Below are 27,819 nucleotides of genomic sequence, written 5' to 3'. Positions count from 1 at the left end.
TTTCACAGGAAAGAGATTCGGACACTGGATGAAATGAGAAAGTCATAAAACTTAAATTTCGGCAGCACAGGCTTGCTTGACTCGCTAACATGCACTCCTAATAAAGTGATATGTAAAAACAACAAGAAAGGGAATTGGTGGACTTGGAGATGTGTCCTTGAGCAATGAACTGAATCCGTGCCAGCTGCAGGGCTCTGTATCTGACCGTGACCTCCGACCTGTGGAGGAAAGCAGAGTATTCCCTTTACGCCCGGCGTGGTCAAGTGTATGTTTGCCCAAAGGAATTTGTTTAACAAAACATGTCGAGGCTGATTTTTGCATGCCAGACCTGCTGCTTAACAATAACAACAAATATAAAAGCTGCTACACTGTACTCAGGTGAAGCACCCCTAAAAGAAAAAAAACAAGACCCAAGGTATCTTTTTTAGGAGAACTTTAGAGAACTTTCCTTTGTCAGTCAGCAGAAACATGTTTGTCGTCTGGTTTTAGACGGTCACGCTGTAGTTATGGATCAAGTCTCATCATCTCAGGTTTCCTGCTGGCTTTCACCGCGTCCAACGTCCACCTCTCCTGGATTCACACGCTCTAATTATAGCTGCCTTAAAGTCAGACAGGACTGCAGGGGAGACTTAACACTACTGCAAAGAAACACGGACACTCAAGTGGGGTTTTTGTGTGTCTTCTGAGGCTTTAGGTCACGTTTGGCATTTGTGAAATGCAAGATTGCTAAAACGAGTGGACTGACTGTGGATTACTGGTGGACTGTCATGAAGGCCGTGGAATCAATCAGGGATCAGGAGGCGTTATGTCAGTAATGTAATCTTTATCGCCACAGATATTTCTCCAGTTCCCCACGGGTTCATGTTGAGGAAAGTTCAAATTTTGATCAACAGCTGTCCATAAGTTGCTCCAGCAGAAATGATATGTCACCTGACACTTTTAGTTGTCTTCAGTCTTTTCGGTGAGTCCAAATTCATGAATTCCTTGTGTTTACTTTTGGGAACGTTTCGATGTCGGTGGTTGAAGTTGTTTATTTGAAATATTTTCAGGGTCCTCGGAGCCTTCTCATGAAATAAAATGCTTAACAATGAAAAAGGGGCTAAATAGTCATTTCTGTTAGAAAGACCATTAATAGTACATTTTTTATTAAAACACTCAAATGTTTTTGAATACCTCACTTAAGCATGATTGGTTAAATCTCAACCAGTTCATCCACTAAAATCAATAAGTCTCCCATTTGAAAAAGTATCTGATGTTTAAATTAGTGACTATTTAAAATAAATCATAAACATTTGAAATACATTGATATATTTCCACTGAACCTGCCTTTCAAAGAGCGCTAAATAAAGAGCGTCTCATTATCTCACAGTTATTTAAATGTTCTTGAGTAGATGTTGTCGGTATTAAGTGGAACTCGTGTGCAATCAGCTTCATCACAGGAAACAGATTTCATCAGAGAAAAAGAGGAAGCTGTCCAACTCAGAGACGCATAAAACTAAACAGAAAACTCACCCAAAACACTCAATTAATTTCAATTACTGTGGATGATAAATAATCCAAAGAATAGTGTTTATTCATATTAAATGACTGTAGATATGGGATGATTCTGTGATGTCACTCACTGTAATTTTTATTTGTTTGTTTTATTTGTATCGTCTATTTTATTTGACCATATTGTTTCTTCTAGAGGTCTGAACAGAAAGCATATTTTAGACCATTATGTTAAAATATCTAATCTGTCTATCCAATCAATAGACTCCTAATTTAAACATAGAATCCTCTCAAGTGACATAAAGACTGAGGATGCTTGCATGTTAATCCCATCCTACTTCTTCTCCCCTCTTGGATGAGACTTGTCTCCTTTCCCCCGTCTTCTTGTTTTGTAAATCACTTTTCTACTGCTGGGTCTAACTGCTGGGTCTAACTGCTGGTTCTTACTGCTGGGTCTTACTGCTGGGTCTTACTGCTGGTTCTTACTGCTGGTCTCACTGCTGGTTTCTTACTACTGGGTCTTACTGCATGGGTCTAACTGCTGGTCTCACTGCTGGGTCTTACTGCTGGGTCTTCAGTGAGTCCGTGCCACGGCGGCTGTGCGGAGGTGGACTCCATGACCGAGGCCGTGGCAGGAGAAGGATTCCTGCTGGGCTGCATCTCCTGTAAGAAGAGAGAGGAGGTGTCGGGCCGAGCCACTGTGGACTGGCACTTCAGACCGCTGGGGGAGGACCACTTCAGGCATGTGAGTTCACCAAAGTCTGGGAAGGAACTTTTACATCTTCCTGGGGCTCCTTTCTACTTTCAAGGCACATTAAGCAACACTGGAACTACGCAATTATTAAGTATTAAAGGTGCAAGTATATTTTAGAAGGCCTGTTTAATTACTTATTTTTTTATTTGTATAAAATACTATATATATATATATATATATATATATATATATATATATATACACACACACATATATGCATATATATACATTTTAGATTAAATTTAGAGCAGGAAATCAAAAAGAGGGTCTGCATTCTCTTCAACTCTTCCCTGATTTACAGTATTCCTCAAAATAATATCCACTTGTGTTTCCTTCCCTCAGATTTTCCACTATGACCACCCCAGTGCCGACATCCTCCACGAGGACTTCAGCGACCGTCTGGAGTGGCACGGGACAAAAGACAGCGATATTCAGATTGGAGCCATCTACATCCGCAACGTGGTCTTCAACGACACGGGGACGTACCGCTGCACAATCCACCGCACCCTCTTCCTGCACGTTTATAACCAAGACGTCACCGTGGAGAAGGAGGTGGAGCTCGACGTGGTGGCTGTAGGTAAGGTGGGGTGCGCCTGTGCAAATGCCGGCTGTCAGTATTCATCAGATCACTCACTGAAGTACAACGGAAGTCCCTGTCACAAATTAAAGTCCTTTAATTTATAAAGCTACTTTAATTAAAACACAATCATTATCAGCAAATCATGAAAGTGCTATGTCTATAGAAAAATGACCCCTGTGACCGATGTGTAACATTTGTGTAACATTTTGTGAAATATTCGATTATTTAACCTCTTTATTTAAATAAAACCACCGAAGAAGTTCAAAATGGAAATTATTCTTTGGGCCCATGGATGATCAGAGGTACTATTACATGCAGCAGGAGGGATGGGGCGATATATAGGATTTTAATCTTGGATCGTGAGAAAAAACACATAACATAAGTTGATGGTGGTGAATTTCCATTATCTGTATAATATGGTTACGAGGGACTGTGTAGCTCGCTGTCGTGGTAGAGAAGTGAAAAATACAGGACACAATATATATTTATTTATCCTTTATTTATGCAGGCAGACCTTATGATTTATGATCATCTTATTTAAGATTTGGATGTGTCTTATCTCTCTAAATAAAAAGATTTGTTTATTAACTAAATGTGACACCAGTGTGTTTAAATGCCATTTTAAGAGTTTAAATTTAAGAGCATATTTAGCTGATTACTGGGATCATTTTGTTGATTATCCAAAATAATCGTGACATAAAATGTTCACATTACTTACCGGTCAAAGTAAAAATCCAACTCTGTATCCACTCTTCTTTATCAACCCATCTGAGAGAAAAATAGAGAGAGGTCTTTAGTGATTTGTTTTCGACTGGAGTTTTCCTGGAGCCACCTAGTGGTCGGTCAGGGGAACTGCGCCGTAAAAACAATTAGACTTTTAACTTAAGTGTGGTGGTTGAGAGTTGACCTGTTCTGAAGCAATACTAGCATTCCAGATCACTCATGAAAAACATAATCTCACTTTAGCAATTTCACCTTTTAATGTGTGTAAGAGCCTGCACAGTGTAAAAACCTGTTGGATAGGCTTCCTCTCTGACGCTGCACTGCCGGCTCCTCTTTCCCAGCCAATCGGGAGCTGACAGTGGTGGTCTCAGAGATTATGATGTACGTGCTGATCGTGGTTCTGCAGCTGTGGCTCATCGTGGTTCTTGTCTACTGTTACAAGAAGATTTCAGAGGAGAACGAAGCTCGGGAGGCCCGTAAAGCTCTCAAGGCTCAGGCAGCGTGAGTCATTTGTCTTTTATCTGATGTATTATATTAATTTAACCAATATAGTGAGGTTAGGACTCTTAAATGCCATCATTTTTAATACTGTCACACTGTATATGTGATTGTTGGACCAAATTATGTTTGTATGTTGAACCTTCCCAACAATCAGTTTAATTTAACAAAAAATACATGGATTTAAAAATGTTTTACAAGGTTTAAATAAATGTTACTATCTTCCTGCTGTTTCTAAATAATTCTCTTTTTCTTCTTATATTTTCAGGCCACTAGAATCAAAAGACAACTGTGATGGAGTGCAGCTAGAGTAACATTACCGGTGAGTTAGATTCATCTGGTTTAGGGAAATGTGATGAAGTGGAAAAAAAATCTTTCTTTTGAACTGAATTTTTGTTAAAAATATTATTTTGTTTCCACCAGGTAAAATGATCTCCTCTGCAAGAGTCAAGCGCCACGTCTGTACCGTGATCTCGCTCACGATGACTGTATAAGAGGTTGACTTTGAACGCCTCTGTCAGTCATATATATGCAACTGTGTGATTAACTGTAAGCAGAAGAACAAATGGCCTTCTGTATAAGGAATCCAATGAACGATCGCTTTTAATGTTTAAAATCTGTTTACAAACAATCACTTATTTCATCAATTATTAATCTACAAAATGCCAAAGTACCAGAGCCCGAAAATCAGGTTTTCACTTTTTGTGCAATGTCCAAACAACGACGTGCAGAAATGCAAACTAGGTATTTAATGCTGTAAATGTTGGATATAAACAGTTTTCTTTTGATTTATTACAATAATAGTTCTTCATTGTAATTAATATGAGCTTGTAGGTCCCTGAGAAATCTTTCTATCTTGATATTTTAACGTTACAGCGAGTGGATACGGCCCAACCTGAATATCATGACATCAACATCACTGTTGACAAACACGCTTCTCGTCGATATCAGCTCTTATGCTTTCCTGTGTCTGACCCAGGTTGTGAATTAACTCGACTGAGATCAAGGTTTTTGTGAATCATTTTGTCCGCTGCATTCACTAAGTTGGCAAAGACTTAAACACATGAACCCATGACCTTCTCGGGGTTAACTTACTTGTGATGTTTCATGTGTAAATCATGTGTAATGTGTTTTTAAAAAAAATATATACTTTGTCTGAAAATGTTTTTTGGGGAAAATACAAGCTTGATCTCTTGAGTTTGCTGTGCCCGACGATGGGTTGAGTCCATTCATGGATTGGTTGTTTTGGTCTTAATCGACAAAGATTAACCGTCGTTTATGCTTTTTCATGCTGAATGACTTCCTCTGAGAAACTCAGGAACACATCTCTGGTGAACACTAGAGGTAAAGTGGTGCTTTTGTCTGATTCTAAGTGGAGATACTCAGTTTTTATATATATATATATATATATATATATATACACACACACACACACACACAAAGAAACACACCGACAGACACACACAGTGAGTTGAAGGACATTTGGAGGTGATTGTGCTGCGACTCAGACGGTCCAAACTAAAGCAGCTTTGTTCTCCGGCTGCAGCCCGACACCGGCGCCTCCGGCTCCAAATAATATGAACATCGGAGATTTTGTTCATATGCGAGACAAGCCGACCGACCACAAACTGAACACTGAACACCGTCTTGAGCCACAGAGGATGATGGACTGTATCTGCAAGTAAATCTGAACGTTTGTTATCACTTGTGGGTGTTCTTCATTTAACATCCAGGCCGAACATAAATACATTAAAGGAGATTTCACACATTTTCTAATGATGTTCATGACATCCAGATAAGCGCTGCTTATAAACAGGTCTTGTGTGAAGACAACACGCTACTCCAAACATGCTCATCGGCACTAAACCCTTCGTTTCATGTGATTGCACCAGTACAGGACAGCACAGAGGTTCAAGCCTCAGTATACTGAGCTGTTGTTGACCTTGCCCTGTGACCTCCCCGTTTCATTAAAAGTGTTGACAACATGCTGCATATCTCTTCCACGTAAAAGCAAGAGCAGGAAGGAGGGCACATTGGACCGAGCCAAGAGGGGGATGTAGCTTCCATCTGAGGTCTTAGTTTGAGACCAGCTTCTTCTCGTCCTACTGACTTGAAACGATCGATGTCTGCTGATGCCAATCACGGCAGGAACTGATTCCAGATCCTTGAAAGGTAGGCTTTTTTTTATACTGAATGGAGTTGAAGTAATGATGCGCACATCATTTGTAGGAATCAATTTCTATATCACTTCAACTTCACTGTTAATGGCAAAACTAACTCTTAGAAGGTGGAGTATCCAGTGTTGAAAGCTCAGGCTCGTTGGGTGGGAGTCGGAGAATACATTTCCAATGTGTAATTAAACGTACGACGACGTACTAAAGTGTCACTAAAACCCTGGATGAATGGCTTTTTCTTTAAAATCCCTGTGGGATGTGGGTCATTGTCTTGCTTATTATTATATTATATATGCACATATTCTATCAAAGTGGATCCTAAAGGAACATTTGTGAGTTTCGTAATGACCTCAAACTGTGAATTTTTCATTTGTCTGTTGCCTTGTGGGATGTTGTGAGTAGGTTAGGAGGATTCATTTATCATAATGATAATACAGTAAAAGGACATTTAGTATATTTTCTACAGAGATAAAGTGTGTGTGTGTGTGTGGGGATCTTACCCGTGAGGTCTTCTCTAAGTCTCTTTTTCCTTTTCAGTTGCAGTTTGCTGAACGTCCAGCAGAGGTCAGCCATGTCTCACATCAACACCACCGAGCTGCAGTCGCTCCTGATCTCCTTCCTGCAGCACTGCCTCAACAGCACAAGTGTACTGTCTGCACAGACGCATCAGAACTACACTACCCAGCAGGCTGAGCACCACGCTGCCGGAGCCAGAGCCCACGCTCAGTCCCAGGGCATGATGTATATCCTCCTGGTGGTCGGCATGTTCAGCTTCTTCACATTCGGCATCATGCTCAGCTACATCCGCTCCAAGAAGCTGGAGAGCTCTCACGACCCGTACCACCAGTACATTGCCCACGACTGGACCAAGGTGACGCCGCCGTCCAGGGCCGTCACCCAGGCGCTCCACAGGGAAGCTGCAGGAAACGGAGCCAGCAGCAAGGAGCCCATCGTCATCTGCAACCCTGCAACCCTGGAGCAGCTGCCGGACTAGAATGAGACATTCAGCTGCTTACAAACGTAAAACCCTGTGACACAAAGTGTTAATTGCCTTAACGTTTAATGCCACACAACTGTTAGGTTTGTATCATCAGATCAGCAATTTCACAGGAACAATAATCTTCATCACAAGTTACAGTACTGCTCTTCCCGTAACACCAGCTGACCTGCATATTGGGACAATAGTGTGTTTGAAATGCCGCCCGTGAACTGTCATGATTTGTTTAAGTGAAAAAAAACCCAAATAAACAAAATCTTGAATCTTTTTTTTTTTTTTATGTTCACTTAGATTCAGAGACTTTTAAACTGAGCAAAGTCTTCATCCAAGACACCAGGCCTTGTTTGGTATTTGTAGGTTTAGTTACTGCGTTTGCTCTCTTTTTCTCCTCCTTCCTCCTCTCTCTCTCCCTCTGCTGGTCCAGTCTGTGTTGGCCGGCTCCTTTCTCAGCGCGGTCGACCTCTCGTGACAAACTGAAGTGAACCATTTGCATGTTGAGCATTGGTACAATGAGGTTGTAAGTGTCCACCGTCTTGTTAAGTTTCACCAACTCCGCCTCTACTGATGCACACAGCTGCTCCCACTGGCCGTGCTGTTTGGGGGTCATGGGGTCACCGAGCCTGGCCCTCCCCTCCAGTAACCTATTTCGGATCCGAGCGGTGGCCTCTCGGATGTCGCGTTGTGCGACGACCCAGGATGGCTGGTAACCGTTGTCGATGAGGATGCGGTTGAGGTTGTGGGTCATAGGATCGGCGTATGGATTGTGCTCAAACTTGTTGAGGGGCTTTCCTGCTCCACTCAGGTTGCTGAAGTCTCCTCGGGCCATGGACTCCTGGATCAGGTCCTCCACAAGCCGCTCCACAGCCTGGGTGATCTTGATCTTTCGGCTGCGCTGACGTATATCCCTTTCTACCAGCGCCCCCTCTGCAGCGGCTGCCCTCTCGTGCTCCCTCTGCCGGTAGTTCAAAACCTGCTCGGACGCCCGGTCGACACGTATCTGCCGGTACTGACGCTCACGCTGACTGGTTGTGCCTGAACCCACACCCTCGTAGCTGAGGTATTGTCTGTGTGCAAGTGCCATACCCCTGTACCTCTCCTCGTCTTCCCCTTCCTTTCCTCCATCAGGTTGCTTGGTCTTGCTCTGATGTGCCAGCACCGCACGGTAGGCCTCCTCAACCCGAGCAAACAGCATTGCATCAGCGGTCGGAGCCCCAGAGTCAGGGTGGTAGAGCTTGGCTAGGCGCAAGTAGGCCTCTTTCACCTGTGCAGGACTGCTGTGTCCCCCGTCAGGCAGTTGCAGAAGCCTGTAGCTCTCTTGCAGGCTGCGGCTGATCCGGTCCATGGAGCTAAATGCTCTGAGGAACAGGGACTGTCGAGACAACGTGAGCAGAAGGCGGCCATGGTAGAAGTCGCTGCTGGAGACCAGGAGGTGGAAAGCACAACTCATTTCTGGCACACTCCTGTGGAAAAGCAAAATTATTTTGACAGACAATAAAATTAAAATAAATATCAGAAAGCAATCATTTGAATAGAGTACCAGAGCTTAAACAAAGAGGAGTAAAGTAAGTATGTCCAGTCCGGCTCTGATTATCTAGTGGGATAGGTAGATTGAGTTGCTGCCATGCAGCTGTGACTTTAGGTGTCGCCCCCCTATGGCCAGTAGAGAGAATGTAAGCATAAGGCATTTCAGCTTTTCAGAGCTGGAGGTTGACGCCTCATTTAAATATATTTTAGAACTTACTTTACAGAGATCCCAGACAAGTATTAACACATTATCTTCAAGTATAATAAAACAATGTTAACTCTATATATATACCGGGTATATATATATATAGCTGCTAAAGAGGGCACTGGGTCAAGACCCAAACAAATCAATTTACACTTCTGTCCATAAGGTCCCACTGCCTTTACTGTACATATTCAATATAGTGTATACACAATATCCATATCATATAGTTTAATCTGAATATACATTCTTACTATTGGCATTTATTGTACTTACACCTGCACTGTGTATATTTGTCTGCTGCTATTCGTATATTCCCCATATAGTTCATTTTACATTACATATTTAAAAATAAAAAAGTAAATTGGCTAACTGGAGCATTGCTAATGTGCGTTGTTCCTTGAAAGGTCGCACGCATCCGCAGCGGTAACCGTGAGCTACGTGACCCAACGATGAAGTTTAAAGTGGAAGGCTGCTTCGCTGCTAGCTAGCTAACGACTGAAGAGGCTAGCCGTTAATCTAGGACGTTAATCTACCGGTGAACACGGGACGAATTCAAGTTACATGAAAAACAACTTCAAATCCCACAGAAAATGAGGAGGTCACCTGTCTGCGTGGGATTTGTTGTTGTTTTATTCTGGAACATCTTCTTCTTCGTCTTCTTATGTTCGGTGTTTATCTGCGTTTGGCGAACAACCGCTCATTACCGCCGCCAACTGGTATGGAGTGTTTCTTCAGGGTTTATTACCGGTTGGCGAACAACGAATTGGCTCATTACCGCCATCAAGCGGTATGGAGTGTTTCTTCTTCTTCTTCAAGGTTTATTGCTGGTTAGCAAACAATAAATTCACCCATTAGCGCCACCAACTGGAATGGAGTGTTTCTTCTTCTTCGTCGTCTCTGTAGCTGTGTGTGCCATTACCGCCCTCTGGCGGCCGTCTAGCATAGCAACACTGACACCGCCCGATCTGTACGTCACAGCCAATTAAACGGAGAAGGCTCGAAGGAGAAGACACACTTTTCCACTTTTCAAGAGAGCAACAGAGTGCTGTCAACTTAGCGATCAATGATTTGCCGCAATCATACAAAAGTGGACGGACTCTGACAGCTGAAGAGTAACGAGCTGTTTAAAAAGGTTTGTAAAACGACATTTACTTCTTTTTGTTCTTTTCTTACTTCACCTTCGTAGTTCCAACTAATTGTCGGATTTTAACGTTAAAACGGTGTGAGAACGCTTTCCTGGTGACATCACCGTTGTTACTAATGATGCATTAACTAAACTGAGATGTTTTCACCAAACCGTTTGACTAGAAAATAGACGAAGTTCAACCAGGATGACAGAGAGGGAGGATTACGCAACAATTTAATCGACAGCAGATTCAAACTAAAACTAATTAAATCCACCTTTACCAGCTGCATAATATTACATATATGTATTATATCTTCACAGTATACACACATTTATCCATATGATTATTAGGACTATACACACAACCATATATGTATTTATACATAATGGGTATTATATTCATAATAAGTAGTTTTGGTACTTATGGACCTTTGCTTTACTAACATTTTGATGGTTTCTACCGTTATATTATTACTTCCACTTAAAGGTTGAGTAGGTGATCCTCTTCAGAAACACTTTGTTTTAATACTTGAAATCCTCATAACATACCAATAGCAATGAATACATTAATTGCTCCGACATAAACATAATTAAAAGTCACCTGTGGCCGTGGTAGGACCGGAAAAACCCCGTCCAATCAAAAAAGGCGGGTGGGAGAAAATAATTGGCCTGTCCATCAATGCTTACTTCCTGATTGCACTCTGCCAATCGACCATTTGTTTGGCGTTCTGGGGGCGGGGCTTTGAACAGAGGTCTGAACGGAGGGGGTGGGGCTTTTTTGGTTCAGTGATGCGTCCAAAGTCCGTGTGGTTTTTCCAGATGACCTACTAGGGACCTTTAAGTACTTCTTCCACCACTCAGGGTAGGACTACTCTAGATAGTTTAGTATGCTAAGTAAGTACAATTAAATTGAGGATCCGGTATATAAATACTACCGAAATGTAGGACCTAGTTTTTCAGATATTTTTTTCCTGGGAAAAGCAGAACTCAATGGATAACCATTTTATTATTAATTGTTTGATCAAGTTATCAAGCAAAAATGCCAAAATTCACTGGCATAAGTTGCTCAAATGAGAGGATTTGTCAGGCCTGGACTAAAAGGAAGACTCGGATGCAGGGCAGAATCAAAATTCAACAGGCTTTTATTCTGTAATTAGTGGCGTCGAGACAGAGGGACAAACAAAAAGGCTGTGAAACCTAAACCTGACTACACTTGATATTAGCGAATAAACAAAATAAAGAAAACAAGGACTAAACTGAAAACTTCACCAACGGTGGGAACTCAAGGAGACTCGGAGAAACAAACAAGACTAAGTACAAGAAAACTAAAATGGCTAAACAAAAATTCTCTCAAGGGAGGAAAACTCACACTATCAAAACAGGCTAGTCTACGATACAAATGAGAAAATGAAATCAAAAACGCTCCAAAAGGGAGGAAGGCAGAAAGACAAAACTAAATCTGTGAGCTGAGCTACACTATGAAAGATTACAAACAAAATACACTCTTCTCAAGGCACAAAAATGACAGGACAAAAAACAACGAACTTCAATACTTAGCAAGACAAGGCTGTGACGAAGGGCGTGATCAACAGAAGAAACGCACTGGCACAGGACAAACAAAGACACAGACTATTTAACACAGAATGGTAATGGGGAACAGGTGGAAACAATCAGGAATCAGGGATGACGTCAGACCGGGGACACATGAGGAAGGGCAAGTGAGAGGGGAGTTACTTTTCAAAATAAAACAGGAAATTCACAAGACAAAAACCAAGACAAGACAAAACCTCACCACAGCATGACAGGATTTGCCTCTTTTCCCTTTAATGTTACTGGAAATTAAATAACTTTGAGCCCCAGGTGATGAAGAACTGATGGGCAGTATTCTGATATATTTAAACCTTAAGTGGGTCTATTAATCAAAAACAAGGTTTTTTGTTGAGGTTGACCAATGGTGCAACTTAATCAGTCAGTTACTTTCTTACTTACTTACTGAACCACAGAGCCACTGGCCCTCTACGGTCCAGCCAATAATCTTAATCTAATCTAATAATCTTAAATACTGTGTCAGGCTGAATAAGTACAACATTGTAGTTTTAAAAACAACCACCCACTGCTTTGTACCTTTACGGAGCATCACAAGCTCGTTATGTGCCATGCACTCCTGGAAGTTTTAATTTTGGCTGTGCCTCTTTAATCAGACACATTCCTATATTGGTATTTTTTTAATTCGACACAGTCAACCACCAAATCCTCCTCTCCACCCTGACCGAACTTGGCATAACTGACTCTGCTCTCACCTAGTTTAAATCATACCTGACAAATCGCACCTTTCAGGTCACATAGAATGTCCAAACCCTGTTCTCTGGAAATGGGTGTCCCTCACGGCTCAGTACTAGGACCACTTCTGTTCTCATTATACGCCAGATCACTAGGCTCTGTAACTCAACTGCAACTCGCATCTCGGAATGTCTGGCTGACATCTCTGTCTGGACAACTGCTCATGACCTCAAGCTTAACCTGAATAAAACATTCCTATATTGGTATTTTTTTAATGTTTTAATTTTGTTTCGGCGTTGTCATATAACTGATATTATAGTAAGACAGCATTCTGTGAATGATGTAAGTGTTCATGAGACAACAGAGGTCTGCATAAAGCCTGTGAACAAGAAGTGTTAATATTCCCTCATTTTATTTTACAGCTACTTGATCCTCAGTGGCAGCGACTGGTAGAAAAACAATGGCCGAAGGTAGGAGCGCCGGTATTCTCTCACACAGCTGTTACTCAAAAAAGCAAGAACATGCAACATGTTGTACAAATGTAGTGACAAATACATATATTTGATATATAATATGATGATATTATGATATAATATACGGAATGGAGTGTAAGAGAACGAGTTAAATAGCTTAAAACAAAGCAAACTGAGAATAGACACGCAGTGTTTACGTTTACTCACTAGTGCATGAGTGTGTCTGAAAGTAGTCCATAGTACATAACGCAGTATTCACTCATGATATTTCACAACAGTCGACCACACATCACAGTGCCCTGCTGGTTTTTAGGATTTCTTTAGCCTTTTTGAAGAATTAAACTATATATTTGATTTACAGCCACAAACTTAGGATAACATCAGTCTTATCCTTGAAGGTCTTTTTCACTTAAAACAAAAAAATCTGTTTTAAAGCCAGGAAGATGTATTCGAGTACATTAAGTGCAGCAAGAGCATTTGAGAAGTCTGAACCTATGTAAGTCTATTTGTGTGTGTGTTGAAGTGTGTGTGTGTGTGTGTGTGTGTGTGTTTGTGTGTGTGTTTGTGTGTGTGTGTGTGTGTGTTGAAGTGTGAGTAGACATAAGCAATTTGAATTTTCCATGAATTTGTTTCAGCTACGGGACCCTCGACAGGAGTTCCTGGTGTTGATACGGAGGGGGAATATAAACAGGGAGGTAATATGACGTCTTCACACCAAATGCCTTTCAGGCTGTCTGTGATCAGTCGCTGATCAGATTGTCTGGAAACTCAGAATCTGAATAGTATTTGTACTTCGTTACTTCCCACCACTGATTAAGGACCTCATGATTTATGAATTTTAAACTGAGTTACAGACATCTCTGTCCGAATGTAAACCTAGAGGACAAATTAAGTGCAGCAAGGGCATTTGAGAGCTTTGTGTGTGTGTGTGTGTGTGTGTGTGTGTGTGTGTGTGTGTGTGTGTGTGTGTGTGTGTGTGTGTGTGTGTGTGTGTGTGTTTAAAAAGTAGTAGGCACAAACACTAGACTGATCCATCATCGTGCAATTTTAATTTTCCAAAAATGTGTTTTTTAGATGCGGGACCCTCGACTGGAGTTCATGCTGGTGGTTTAGATATAGCACTGACGGGAGGTAATATGACGTCTTCCCACCAAATGCCTTTCAGTTTGTCCGTGATCAGTCGCTGATTAGATTTTCTGGAAACTCAGAATCTTAAATTTGATTGAATATAAATCTACAGGACAAATGAAGTGCAGCGAAAGCATTTGAGAGCTTTGTATGTAAGTCTTCTGTGTGTGTGTGTGTGTGTGTGTGTGTGTGTGTGTGTGTGTGTTGAAAACATTAGCAGACATAAACACTACGATCGTTCGGAATTGTACAATTTTAATTTTCCTGAATTTGTTTCAGCTCGACCCTGGATTCCTGAGGTTAAAGTTCCTGCGATTGATTTCATGGTGAAAGGTTTAGTGACGGGAGGTAATATGACGTCTTCTCAGCAAATACCTTTTAGGGTCACACACGCTGTTGAATGGCAATGGTGTTTGTTAACCGAAGTTACTTAATATGCAAGATTTGCGGTCGACATTAAATGACTAGACTTACCTGAAGAGGAAAGGCTGGTGTCATCATCATCATCTTTGATGTCCAACACCACACTGGCAGGGCTGGGAGTGGGACTCTCTTCAATTTGTCCGGCTGCTGCTGCTGAAGTGCTTGCGCCACGTAACTTATTGAACACCATGCATTGTTCAGCTTTTAAATAAACTCCATGAGTCGCCAGATGCTGATAAAAAAAATGTTGCAGACTGGGACTTTGAAGGTTCCGCATGACATTAAGACATTTATATAGCAGCAAACAACGATTTGCTATGAAGAGATAGTGGAGTAAAAGTACAGATACGTTTGAAAATGTAGGGAGTAACATTAAAACGTTGTCCCTGAAATAAATACTAAAGTACAGATAAAATTCTATTTAAGTTTACTTCCCACCTCTGATTAAGGACCTAATGATTTAAACAAAGGCTATTCAGGTGTTCGTACTGGGAGGTTGATTTAATCTAATAATTAAAAAAGATTATTATAAAGAGTTAGAAGTCTCAGTCTGAATGTAAATCTATAGGAAGAATTAAGTGCAGCGAGAGCATTTGAGATGTTTATCCCTGTGAGACACCAGAGCCTCATCCCACTCCTCCGATCTCATTCTCCTCGACCTGTCTCCTGCATTCGACACAGTCAACCACCAAATCCTCCTCTCCACCCTGACTGAACTTGGCATAACTGACTCTGCTCTCACCTGGTTTACATCATACCTGACAAATCGCACCTTTCAGGTCACATAGAATGTCCAAACCCTGTTCTCTGGAAACGGGTGTCCCTCAAGGCTCAGTACTAGGACCACTTCTGTTCTCATTATACGCCAGATCACTAGGCTCTGTAACTCAACTGCAACTCACATCTCGGAATGTCTGGCTGACATCTCTGTCTGGACAACTGCTCATGACCTCAAGCTTAACCTGAATAAAACTGAACTCCTCTTCATCCCAGGGAAAGACTGCCCTCGCATGGACCTGTCGTCACTGTCGAGGGCATCACAGTATTACCTTCCTCAACTGCGAGGAACCTGGGTGTAATCCTCGATGACCAACTTTCTTGCACCCCCAACATCACTGCTGTGGCCTGATCCTGCAGATTTGCCCTCTACAATATCCGCAGGATTCCGACTTTCCTCACAAAGGATGCAACGCAACTCCTGGTCCAAGCACTGGTCATCACCCACCTTGACTACTGCAACTCTCTCCTGGCCGGACTCCCGGCCTCGGCTACTAAACCACTGCAGCGTATCCAGAACGCTGCAGCACACCTCGTCTTCAATCTACCCAAATTCTCCCATGTGACCTCCACTGGCTCCCTGTTGCAGCACGCATCCAATTCAAGACGATGACACTGGCCTTCAAGGCCATCAATGGAACGGCACCCATCTACCTTCAAACACTGGTCAGACCACGCGCCCCGAAGCGAGCACTTCGCTCCTCTACTTCAGCTGGCCGGCTGGTACCACCATCGCTGAAATCAAACAAATGTCGCTCAGCAAAGTCCAGACTCTTCTCTGTTCTGGCGCCTCAGTGGTGGAACGAACTCCCGACCAATGTCAGGCCAGCAGAGTCACTTGCCATCTTCCGAAAAAGGCTAAAGACTCACCTGTTCAGACTTCACCTCGACTCTACATAGCATGACCCACTAACACCCCTCCCCAAAAAAAGCACTTCTATGTTCTTACCTGTAGCACTTTGATCAATGCATTGTTGAACTTAAGGTATCCTTGCTGAACATCTACTACTTTACTCAGACGAGGACCTAACACTTGTTCTATTTTTTAGCTCTTACTTTATCTGCAATGATATGTTGTGGTTTCTTTCTTTCCACAATGTACTTATTGTAAGTCGCTTTGGACAAAAGCGTCTGCTAAATGCCCTAAATGTAAATGTTTATCAGGTGAAACCGGTAATTGATCTTTATGATGTTAATAATAATGATAATAATAACTTTATTTGTATAGCACCTTCAAAAACAGCAGTTAACAAAGTGCTTTGACGTGTCAAAAATCACAGAACACACAAATACAGTAAAAGCAAAACAACAACAAATGTACAGAGGACAGAGGAAATCATTATTAGCTTGTAAATTAATGTGAGGTGCTTGCAAAGAAAGAAAAATAATGGGATAAAGGGATGAAAAGATAAAAAGACAGCATCACAGGAAGGCAAGTCTATAAAACGGAGATTTTCAGTTTATTTTGCATTGACATGTAACATTCTAATTCTTCTATTCTGACAGTGATTATGTGATCATTTTACATTTCCTCTCTCTTCAGAGCGATACTGTGTGGATGAACATTGTCCTGTGCTGATCCAGAAGGTGAGTGATGTAACATCTGACTTGGATTCTAAAACAATGGATTCGTCTACATTGATTGATCTTTTCTCTGTTTTAGATCATTAACTGCATCTCTTTGGGTTTTGGGCTGTTGGTCAGACAAAACATTTGAAGATATCAATATAGATGTAAGGGAATTGTGATGGGTACCTTTAACCATTTTCTGAAATATTATAGACCAAATTATATAACTAAAGTTAATAAATGAAGGGAAGAATCGACAGATTCATCAATAATAGAACTGGTACTGTATATAATAAAGGGTCTGGTACTGTTGTCAATCACAACAGAGCAAAGACAGCCGTTGGGCTGAATGTTATTACGCCTGGAAAAATAGTTCCTTACAAGATCTGAATTTCAAGCTAGAAGGAGGATTTTAACTACGAGGTGGGTTTTAACTAAACTTGACATTTTCAGGTAAATTCTGTAAAGTTTATTGAATATGAACAAAATGTAAACAAACTGTAAACAGATGATCGATGTTGTTGATGGACAGTGTAGCGGCCCCTCGGATTTATTGATTAAGACGCAGAGAGTTTCAAACGGGTGTCTTTATTTCGTTCTTCTGCGTGCACCACGCACCATATGCACCGTGAAAACTACAGAATAAACAGAAGAAATACAAAATGCTTCTTTGTAGTTTCACAAATAATTCACATAAAACATGTTCACATATTAATCATATTCTCTTTTCCTTGAACAAAGTATCTTCTGATAACAACACACTTTACATATTTTCATACCTCATTCCGCTCTCCAAGGGCGCTAATTACTGAGTTTCAGCCATCAGCTAGCATGCTCTCTAGCTCGCCACACACCTCACAGTTTGGAGCTCTTAGAAATAACAGGTACGAACAATACAAAAATAATAAGGTAAATCACAATGTAAACTCTTTTCTTACAGGGTTCAAACAGATGAAAAGGATGAATAACTAATGAGTTTATAAGTGTTACCGTTCCTCCGACGATGCGTGAGCACATTGTGAAAACAGAGTAACAGGAAGTTTAGCGTCACAAAAAACATCAGAAGAAGAAAACGATGCTCTTCAAAATAAAAGCAGAACAGACCACTAGGTGACACTATAGGGCTACAATGACCTGTTAACACATAAACAATCTTGTATGAGAAACGCGATTTATCAGACATTTACAGACAGTTACATGTAGTAACACTGGTATGATCCTTTAAGCAGGTAATAAAATAAAAGTCAGGAACCCGTTAACAGAAATACAGTAGTTATAAAAGAGAAGTTTCCAAAGAAATATGTACATCTACATCAGTAAACAGTCAAGTGGACAAACATCAGTTGTATCACTATCTTGTGAAGTTTGGATGATGTTCTCCACATCCATGTTTCTAAAACAGACATTGATGATATTTAAAGAGTAAAATCTATAATCATCCCAGCAGAGAAATTTAACTTTTGCTTCATGAACATTTCCTTTGAATTTTCCAGGTGGAGACGGCGGCGTCTTTTATAGAGCTGCTTTTGGAAACGCTGGCTGATTTGAGTGACGGGGAGCTTGGGGATTTCAAGAAGGTCCTCTTGTCTCAAACTGACTTCCATCATTTTGAGCTCCCATCCATGCTGTTTGAGATAACAGGACATCAGGACATGGTGTTTGTAATGGTGTTGCACTACAACGAAGAGGCTGTGAATAAGACCAAGGAGGTTTTGGAGAAGATCAACAGGACTGATCTGGTGCAGAGGCTGTCAGACAGCAGCTCAGGACCCAAAAGTAATAACAATAAAGACAAAAACATGTCAAAATGCCCAAAATGTTGAATCAATGACTTTTACCACTTTTCCCCTCAGAGCAAGACTCAGGTGAACACCGGTCTGGATTGATCAGTAAAGTGAGTAATGTTACATCTGTCTGACTGAGTACAACACAGCTTTCATTCACCTACTGCAGGTTCATTCATGGTTTACATATTTATTTAATGAACGTATTATTTTTCAGGTAGCGACAAGAGTAGCTGTTCAACAGCTGATTTTGGAAACCCTGAATGATTTGGATCATCTGATGTTTGAGGAATTCAGGAGGTTCCTGATGTCGATTGTCCGTCAGAAGAACCTCCCATTCTTCCCATTAATGATGGGACACAGTTATAATGAAGACAGAAGGATAACCGTGTATCTGATGATGGAGACCTACGGCCAACAGTCTGTGGAGTTAACCACGGAGGCTTTTAAACTAATGAACAGGACAGATCTGATACAGAGGTTACCAAAGCTCAGTTCAGGACTCACAGGTAAGACATAAGCCCCTTTACTCCGCCTTCTCGTTGCAGGATGATCACTCCTTCTTTCTTTTTGGTGTCAAAGGTACAGAGACAGAATGGAGGCGTGGTGGCGGCGTTATGCCACAAAGTCCGGTATAAATGGTGCGATTGTAAAGATTAAAACAAAAACACAACATAATCATATGTCTAATAAATACTTTTTATAGTTCATAATAAAAAAAAAAGGTAAATCTGATTCTGTGTTTTGTACTGAAATTGTTTTATTTTCTTTTGAAGCAACTGTGTCTCATTAAAAGTGATTATTAGTGTTAAAAGAATTTGCCCGTAAACGAATAAATTAAGGAGGAGATCGGAGACATAAGTAAAGTCGAAGTCTGACTTTAATCTTGTACAAGAGGAGCAGTTACAGTGCAACAACGTGTGAGGATGCTACAGAGGAAGTGCTCAAATCACTGTTGTGACTTGAGTCTTTTAAAGGCACAGGAGATAAAGCGTCACTGACAGTTAACCTTCATGTAGAACAAGACATCATGACTACCAGGCCTCTGATAACAGCCATGGGGATACTAAAGTAATAAACAGTTCAACACAAAAAGCTGTAACCTGAACAAAGAAAACTTTAAGACATGAGGTTATACAAAATTCTTATAACAATTAGTGATTCATTAGATTTGAATTGTCTGAGTTATTTAATGTCTTTTCTCCTCAGAGCAACACTTTGTGGATGAACATCAACCTACACTATTGCTGAACGTGAGTGTGACTATATTTTACATTTTAAATCATCATAAATGATAAAACGAACCAAACAGTGAGTTTCTTAAATTGCCTCTCACTGTTAATGTTGAGCTCTTAAGTAATAATGTTATGATGAAAAAGAGAAAAAAACGTTTCTTTGAGCTCCTGTTACAGAAACATGATGCGTTGAGATCAGAAAGGAGTTATTAATTAATATGAATTAAAGGATGGAGGGACTCATATTTGACTTTGATGTTAAGAAATAAAAACACTTAATACTTTTAAAAGAAAATGAAATCAGTAGAAAAGATATTAGTGTTTCATTGTCTTGAGTGATCATGCAGAAAAAACTAATCTTATAACATTTACACTCGACGTCTTTAACACTGACAAAATACAAATAAATTCATCTTTAACCGTCCCAATTGGGAAATTACACATTTACACAGGATTTGAAACGGATTCTTTTGGAAACAGTGAAGACTTTGAGTGAGGAGGAGCTGAAGAAATTCAAGTGGTTGCTGAAGCTAACGCTCTTCATGAAGAGGGTCCGACACATGAACTGGGAAACATCGTACAGTAGTGCAGACCTACTGGTGGAACAGATGGTGGAGACCTGTGGTTTGCAGTCTTGGGAGGTGACCATCAACATTTTAAGGGAAATGAACAGGACTGATCTGGTGACGGGAATGTTCAACTCAGGATTCAAAGGTCAGAGAGAAAAATAGAAATATATTTTAAAGAAAGTGGTTAAAACTTTATTTAACCGCCCATGAAAAATGTTATAAAATAAAAAAAAGGGCAGCAAAGCAATAACATGCAGCATCAGCCAATTGAAACCAGACTCTTTGATTTTTGTGATGTCACTGGAATTAATTTGGTGTAATTCTTTTTTAAATATAAGTACAATTTACAGTAAAATACAGTACATATAGGCCAAATAATCGCATTTCGCTGTTAACTTTAATCAGCACCTCTGTTACAATAAGATAAACCTTTATTAGTCCCATGGCGGGGACATTTACAGGATTACAGCAGCAAAGAGGATAGTGCAACAACAAGAGGCAAAACAGAATGTAATAAATAACAGATATTAAAAAAATACTACTATTTAAAAATGTAATCAAGTACAGACTTGAGAGAGTAGTTGAGTTCACATTATTGTATAATAGAATATATGAAATTTTGTTATTGTACATGAATGACCATGAGGAATGGTTGAATAATTGACAGTTATTGGTATGATAGGGCTACTGGGTGCCGTGTTTATTGTGCAATATTATTGTGGATTTGTACACAATGAATATTAAATTTAATAGTTTGACACAATTTTCACATTATAATCTTATCAAAGGAAGTATTTTTTGCATGGCTTCTGCATTTAGTGAGTAGAGTGTTAATGAATCTGTTATTTTAAGGATGTCATAAAGAAGAAGAATATAATGTTATTTTCGAATTATTTATTTATATTGTTTTGTTTAATAAATTCAAAACCAACCAAGTCTGATTTGGAATCGGTCAGTAATTTTCTCTTTTCTTCCTCCTCAGAGAAATATCAGCTCAAGGATGTGAGTATCAGATGCACGTCACACAGCTTTCAGGTTTCAGGTTAGGATTGCTGTGGTTTGAATTCACAAGAAGGGTTGATCACAGATCACATAAGCACTATAATAATAACTAGAAAATTCCCCCGTGGGAAATTTTGAAAGGGCCACGGGGGCTACTGCCGGAGTGTATATACAATACGATGAGATACTTCGAGATTTCAAACGAGACGGAGTTGTTTTCGAGGCAAATACAGAGACTGCTTGCTGAAAAACTGTCCCTGAAAGGAATGTGCATCAGCAGTTTTGCATGAATTTTCCTCTAAAATGGCTCCGTCCCGCAACGTTACATTATCATCACATAGCGTGTGCAGGTCACAACTTGTCCACAAAAGCGTTTTGGAGTTGTTGGATTGTGTATTTGATGAGTTTGATGAGTTTGATACATGTCACCGAGCTCAGCTGTCACTCAAGTACTCAGTACTACCAAGTACTACTGAGACTCAAGTACTGAGAACTACTAGGTACTATGTACTGGCAAACAGTTGAGTGCGAAGCATGTCACCGAGCTCACTCAAGTACTCTGTACTACCGAGTACTACTGAGACTTGAGTACTGAGAATTACCAAGTACTATGTATTGCTTGAAAAACTACAACTCCCAATGACTGCTCCTGTTGGCCAATCAGAGCGCACCTGCTGTAACTTCTGAGTGAGACAGAGAGAAATAGACAGACTTGTGTCTCCATTTTAAAGTTTAAATGGAGTTTCTAGGTGAAAGTATGACTGAGCAGAAGATGTTTGACAAAAACAAAAATCGCCAAAATCTTCGCACCGTTAGAGCCACAAGACTCTGCTGAAGACACTGATCACTTTAATTTTTTCCCAGTGTCAGAAATGTGGACACTAGGGCGAGTTAGAAATGTGTGAGTTTCAGCGTTTCTTTGAAAATCCTTTTCTCGATTTGCATTGGATTGAATGGGGAGAAAAACAGATGTGGCAGCTTAGAGGTTGCTAGTTCAAATTCTGTAAATCTCACAGCACATTGTGAGAGACAGGACAAGTTTGTCTACAAAATTGGAAAATATCACGTGTTTAGAGTGAAAATTGTGACCGGGAGGAGTTTGGAAAGGAAAAAAATCTGAAGTATTTCGAGGAGCCCTCACACTCTAAGCAATGATGTCATCCACTCTAACCCAGAATGTTCCGCGCAATACACACCCATTATAATCTCATGATTTCTCCCAAAACGATCATGGTTATTGAACAGTGATTGATCAAAGAATATATGACCTATTGAAACGTGGATTGACACACCATTACACAAGACTTGTGTCTACATTTTAAAGTTTAAATAGAGTTTCTAGGTGAAAGTATGCCTGAGCAGCAGACGTTTGAAAAGCTACAATGACTGCTCCTTTTTTTTCACCCGTCCCATTCATTTCAATGGGAAATTTTCTGTGGTTTTTCACGACTTACATCTAACAAAAGCAATAGCACACCGATCCCGATCGAACCGCACGTTTTGATATATAATTTGTCCTACAACTCCTAAAGCTCTAGGACTAGTAGCCCATCGAAATTTGTCCGGAAGATGAAAAATAAAAACTAGGAAAATAGACTTAGACTAGACTTAGACTTAGACTTAGACTTGCTTTTATTGTCATTGTTACAGGAACAACGAGATTATGTACAGCAGTCCCAAAAGTGCAGTTTCAAAATTTACATAACAACCTATACATAACTTTACAAATAAATATATATATAGAAATATATATATATGTAGAAAAATAAAAATAAGAATAAAAATAAAAAGTGGATGAGTGCAGAGAGGTATACATTGTATACATTATTGGCATCAGGCATATTCATGGGATATGTTATTTCAAGATGTTGTTATTGCACGTTGTTATTGCACATTTTTTTTTTTTTACATTCAGGGATTAAATATGATATATGTTCAGTGTGTATGTTCAGTTCACAGTTCCTTAGTTCCTTAGTTCTCAGTTGTCCATGTATAGTGCATTATCTGCTCCCTCTGCTATTTCCAGCGGCCGAGTTGAGCGCTTTAATGGCTTTGGGATAGTGGCTATTTTTCAGTCTGTTTGTGGACGCAGGGTATATTCTGTATCTTTTGCCCGAGGGCAGCAGTTCGAAATGTCTGTGACCGGGGTGGGTAGGGTCTTTCAGGATGCTGTTTGCCTTCCTGAGACAGCGTGTGCTGTACAGTTCCTCCAGGGAGGGGAGGGGGGTATCAGGGGGGCATCTGATGATTTCCTGGGCGGTGTCCACGACTCTCTGTAGAGACTTCCTCTCTGCAGCTGTGCAGCTCCAAAACCACACTCCAGTGCAGTATGTGAGGACACTCTCGGAGCACCGGTAGAAGGACACCATCAGCTCCCTAGAGAGGTTGTTCTTCCTGAGGACTCTCAGGAAGTATAGCCTCTGGTGTGCTTTCTTAAGGATAGCCGAGGTGTTGGTGCTCCATGACAGGTCGTCGTCGAGGTGGACGCCCAGGAAGCGGAAGTTGGAGGTTATCTCCACCTCATCTCCGTTGATGACCAGGGGCTGAATGTCTGTCTTCTTCTTCCTCCTGAAGTCGATGATCAGCTCCTTGGTTTTGGAGATGTTCAGCTCCAGATTGTTTTCCCTGCACCATGCTGCCAGCCTCTCCACCTCGCGTCGATAGTTGGTCTCGTCTCCTGCAGTGATGAGCCCCACTATGGTGGTGTCGTCCGCGAACTTGATGATGGAGGTGAAGGGGTGGGTGGTGGTGCAGTCGTGGGTGTATAGAGAGTAGAGCAGAGGACTCAGCACGCAGCCCTGTGGGGAGCCGATGCTGAGGTTAAGGCTGGAGGAGGTGTGACAGCCTAGCTTAACTCTCTGGGGGCGGTCAGACAGGAAGTCCATAATCCACCGACATAATGAGCTTGACAGGCCCAGGTCTGTCAGTTTGGACACCAGTCTGTCAGGGATGATGGTGTTGAAGGCCGAGCTGTAGTCCACGAAGAGCAGCCTTACGTAGCTCTCCTTCTCCTCCAGGTGGTTCAGGGTGGAGTGCAGAGCTGTGGCGATGGCGTCCTCCGTGGACCTATTAGTTCGGTATGCAAACTGGTTGGGGTCGAAACCAGGGGGGAGTGCAGAGGAGATGTGGGTTCTTATTATTTTTTCAAAGCACTTTGTGATGATGGGTGTGAGTGCGACTGGCCGGTAGTCGTTGAGGCAGCTGATGTTATTCTTTTTCGGCACCGGGATGATTGTAGAGGTCTTCATGCATGGTGGGACGACGGCCTGGGAGAGGGATTGGTTGTAGATCTTTGTGAAGACCTCAGCCAGCTGGTCTGCACACTCTCTCAGAACCTGTCCTGGTACGCCGTCAGGGCCTGTTGCCTTCCTTGGGTTCACTGCTTTCAGCATGCGTCTCACCTCATGCTCCTCTACTGTGAAGGTGTCGCTGTTGTTGGGGGTGAGAGGGGGGGCGGGCCGGCTGTTGTTGTGGGTGAGAGGGGGGGCGGGCGTACTGTTGTTGGGGGTGAGAGGGGGGGCGGGCGGGTGCAGTGGGGTGGGGGTGAGTGCTGGTATGGCTGCTGGTGGTTTTCTCTCGAAGCGAGCAAAGAAACTGTTTAGCTCCTCTGCTGTGGAGGCGTCGCCATCAGCCACAAGTTTGCTGGGTTTGTAGTTGGTCATTTGCTGTATTCCCTGCCATACTCTCCTATTGTCGTTGCTCTGTAGGCAGTCTTCAATCTTGTTTTTGTAGTCCGCCTTAGCCCTCCTGATTCCCCTTTTCAGGTTGGCTCTGGCGGCACTGTAGAGCGCCTTATCTCCTTTCTTGAAGGCTGTGTCTCTGTCTTTGAGTAGGCACTGTACTTTTTTTGTCATCCAGGGCTTCCGGTTAGGGTATATCCGAATGCGCTTGTCCCTTGTGACAGTGTCCATACAGTGTGTGATGTAGCCTAGAACTGATGTTGTGTACTGTTCAAGGTCCCAATTTTCAAATACTGACCAGTCTGTTGTTTCAAAGCAGTCCTGAAGCTGTTCCATGGCGCCCTCCGGCCATGTTTTCACAGTTTTGATCGTGATGGGGGCGCTTTTCCTGATAGGTGTGTATGCTGGTATCAGGAGCAGGGACATATGATCCGACTGTGCAAGTTGGGGCAGTTGTTTGGCTCTGTAGCCATTCTTGATATTAGTGTAGACCTTGTCCAGTGTGTTATCTCCCCTTGTAGCACACTTCACATGCTGGTATAGTTTAGGGAGCACTGTCTTAAGGTTCGTCTGGTTGAAATCCCCCGCTGTGATGTGGACGGCGTGGGGGTATTTGCTTTGATGGGCGCTGATGATGTTGTGTAGAGTGGCTAATGCTATGCTAGCGTTAGCATCCGGGGCTATATAAACAACAGTAATGAAGACGGCAGAGTGCTCTCTGGCTAGGTGGAATGGTCGACACTTTACTGTAATGCATTCTAGGTCTTGGGAGCAGTGGCTGCTTACCAGCTTGGAATCTGAAGTCCAGTTGTTATTTAGGTAGATCACTACTCCACCACCGCGTGATTTCCCCGTAGTCTCTTTGTTGCGGTCCTGCCGGTGTATTGTGTATCCTGGGATTTCGATGCTAGCATCGGGTATGCTAGCCGTTAGCCAACTCTCAGTTAAGAGAAAAGCACAGCTGTTGGTGGCTTTTGTCGCCACCCGAAGCCTCATCTCGTCCATTTTGTTCGCCAAAGACCTTACGTTTGCAAGGAAAAGGCTCGGAATTGACGGTCTATGTGGGTCGCGCTTCAGCCTGTTCAGCAGTCCTCCCCGAGCGCCGCGTCGCTTCCTCCTGCGTCGTTTAACGGTAGTAATCCATGCCGAGTCGGGCTGGCGCGCTATCTCCACAGGGATGTTGTGGTGTTGTGTGAATTCTTCCGAAATGGCTAGATTACATCTCGATCCTATTTCTAGAAGGTCTTGTCGGCTGTACAGGACCTTCGCCCAGCAGGTTACTGACTGGGACAGAAAAAATATATACAAATAAACAACTAAAACATCTAAAACTGCGTTCGAAGGGAGAGCTGTGGACTTCACGTCTATGGCGCCGCCATCTTGCAAATATCCACAGGCCCCGAGCACTGGTCCCCTCAGCTATTTCATAGCTGTAGGGGCCAGTGCTTGGTGCGATTGCCCCGTGGCCCTAATAATAATAATAATAATAACTAGATAATTTCCTCTGGGGACATTTTGAAAGGGCCACAGGGGCTACTGCCGGAGTGTGTACATTATGAGATTCTTCAGAGATTTCAAAGGAGACAGAGTTATTTTCGAGGCAAATACAGAGACTGCTTGCTGAAAAACTGTCCCTCAAGGGAACGCGCATCAGCGGTTTTGCATGAATTTACCTCTAAAACGGCTCCGTCTTGTAATGTTACATTATCATCACATAGCGTGGTGAATGTGAAGGTCACAACGTGTGATAATTTCTCGAAAAATGATCATGGTCATTGAACAGTGATTGATCAAAAACTATATGACCTATTGAAACATGGATTAATACACCAATAAACAAGACTTGTCTCTACTGTTTAAAGTTCAAACGGAGTTTCAAGGTGAAAGTATGCCTGAGCAGAAGACGTTTGAAAAACTACAATGATTGCTCTTTTTTTTCGGTCCGCCCCATTCACTTCAATGCAGAATTTTGCGCAGTTTCATATTCTGTTGATAAAAGTAATAGCGCACCGATCCCGATCAAACCGCATGTTTTGATATATAATTTGTAGCGAATCGAAATTTGTCCGGAAGATGAAAGATAATAATTAGTAGTAGGATAAGCAGTGGATAAGCAGTGCTCGGTGCGCTTGCCCTGTGGCCCTAATAATAATAATAATACCAGTTTATAAAAGGAAACAAATCATCACAACTTTAAATGCTTACTCGGATTCAAAAGAATTAACATTTTATCACTACAGAGGTTTTATCATGTAAATGCCCTCTGATTGTGTTTAATCCCTTCAGGAAGTGCCATCAGTCCCGTTGAAGCTTTTGGAAACGTTGGAAAATTTCAACTACGATGAGCTCGAGAAATTCAAGCATGTCTTGCAGTTCAGTAAAATAGAGAAAGGCCTCCCAAGAATCTCCAGACAGAGAATGGAGCTGGCAGACAAAGCCGGAATAGTGGAGCTAATGATGGAGACCTACGGCCAACAGGCTTTGGAGGTGACCAGGGAGGTTTTAACGCAGATGAACAGGAGTGATCTGGTGCAGAGGTTGTTGGACGTTAGGTCAGGATCCAAGGGCAAGTTTGTTTTTGTTTATTACACTTTAATGCCTTTTTTTTCTTAAATCAAATTGCATGTGGACGGTCAAACAGCCATTTGAATTTGTGGTTTGAATAACGTCCGTTGAAGCACATGCTTCGATTAGATCAGATCAGTCAGTGTTTCAGCCATGCAAGGGGCTCCATGGTAACGTCGGTGTTTGTCTTTCGGTGTGACGGACACACTGCACCATTATTGGATGCATCACAATTACATTTTGTCCAGAGATCTTTGATGAT

At 41.7% G+C, this 27,819-nt stretch overlaps 4 protein-coding genes and 1 long non-coding RNA gene across 7 annotated transcripts; 3 read left to right on the top strand and 2 right to left on the bottom strand.

Annotated features, from left to right (window-relative positions):
* Window positions 1-127: 127 nt before the first annotated feature.
* Window positions 128-7,340, top strand: LOC311024778 (potassium voltage-gated channel subfamily E member 1-like). 2 transcript variants are annotated; one of them, XM_084027358.1, is made up of 2 exons: window positions 128-235; window positions 6,740-7,340. In XM_084027358.1, exon 2 carries the CDS (start codon window positions 6,792-6,794, stop codon window positions 7,212-7,214), a length of 423 nt encoding a protein of 140 aa, XP_083883484.1. In that variant the 5' UTR covers window positions 128-235; window positions 6,740-6,791; the 3' UTR covers window positions 7,215-7,340. The 2 variants fall into 2 exon arrangements, with proteins under 2 accessions (XP_083883484.1, XP_083883483.1); XM_084027357.1 differs by lacking the exon at window positions 128-235 and adding an exon at window positions 5,090-6,218 and having other exon boundaries at window positions 6,758-7,336.
* LOC311024777 (sodium channel regulatory subunit beta-1) lies at window positions 610-4,929 on the top strand. Of its 2 annotated transcripts, XM_084027355.1 has the most exons (6): window positions 610-961; window positions 2,070-2,236; window positions 2,588-2,822; window positions 3,890-4,049; window positions 4,315-4,368; window positions 4,470-4,929. In XM_084027355.1, the coding sequence occupies exons 1-5, from the start codon at window positions 919-921 to the stop codon at window positions 4,358-4,360; spliced, it is 651 nt and encodes a 216-aa protein (XP_083883481.1). In that variant the 5' UTR covers window positions 610-918; the 3' UTR covers window positions 4,361-4,368; window positions 4,470-4,929. The 2 variants fall into 2 exon arrangements, with proteins under 2 accessions (XP_083883481.1, XP_083883482.1); XM_084027356.1 differs by lacking the exon at window positions 4,470-4,929 and having other exon boundaries at window positions 4,315-4,369.
* LOC311024780 lies at window positions 2,705-6,852 on the bottom strand. Its single transcript, XR_014598333.1, has 3 exons — window positions 6,721-6,852; window positions 3,544-3,593; window positions 2,705-2,838 (listed from the first exon to the last, which is right to left on the bottom strand). It is a non-coding gene; the product is annotated as an uncharacterized lncRNA (long non-coding RNA).
* A 12-nt stretch (window positions 7,341-7,352) lies between the features above and the next one.
* On the bottom strand, window positions 7,353-9,679 carry dnajc28 (DnaJ (Hsp40) homolog, subfamily C, member 28). Its single transcript, XM_084027354.1, has 2 exons — window positions 9,550-9,679; window positions 7,353-8,677 (listed from the first exon to the last, which is right to left on the bottom strand). Exon 2 carries the CDS (start codon window positions 8,662-8,664, stop codon window positions 7,501-7,503), a length of 1,164 nt encoding a protein of 387 aa, XP_083883480.1. The 5' UTR covers window positions 8,665-8,677; window positions 9,550-9,679; the 3' UTR covers window positions 7,353-7,500.
* Window positions 9,680-18,374: 8,695 nt separating this feature from the next.
* LOC311024881 (uncharacterized protein) lies at window positions 18,375-27,686 on the top strand (the record flags this gene model as incomplete). The annotated part of the gene is made up of 6 exons (XM_084027456.1): window positions 18,375-18,461; window positions 18,832-19,015; window positions 20,222-20,455; window positions 21,293-21,312; window positions 27,279-27,562; window positions 27,671-27,686. The coding sequence occupies 6 exons, from the start codon at window positions 18,375-18,377 to the stop codon at window positions 27,684-27,686; spliced, it is 825 nt and encodes a 274-aa protein (XP_083883582.1).
* Between the last annotated feature and the right edge of the window lie 133 nt (window positions 27,687-27,819).

Source organism: Eutrigla gurnardus (genome assembly GCF_963514095.1).
Source record: "Eutrigla gurnardus genome assembly, chromosome: 14".
Taxonomy (NCBI): Eukaryota; Metazoa; Chordata; class Actinopteri; order Perciformes; family Triglidae; genus Eutrigla; species Eutrigla gurnardus.
The sequence above is the reverse complement of the archived record's forward strand: the minus strand, read 5'-3'. Positions and strand labels throughout refer to the sequence as shown.

Excerpts from the sequence above, each read along its gene's own strand:
- LOC311024777 (XM_084027355.1), top strand. The coding sequence starts at position 919 with ATGATATGTCACCTGACACTTTTAGTTGTCTTCAGTCTTTTCG. Across the intron at positions 2,237-2,587 it reads GGGAGGACCACTTCAGGCAT|ATTTTCCACTATGACCACCC; the intron begins GTGAGTTCACCA and ends TCCTTCCCTCAG. Across the intron at positions 2,823-3,889 it reads GCTCGACGTGGTGGCTGTAG|CCAATCGGGAGCTGACAGTG; the intron begins GTAAGGTGGGGT and ends CCTCTTTCCCAG.
- LOC311024778 (XM_084027358.1), top strand. The coding sequence starts at position 6,792 with ATGTCTCACATCAACACCACCGAGCTGCAGTCGCTCCTGATCTCCTTC.
- dnajc28 (XM_084027354.1), bottom strand. The coding sequence starts at position 8,664 with ATGAGTTGTGCTTTCCACCTCCTGGTCTCCAGCAGCGACTTCTACCAT.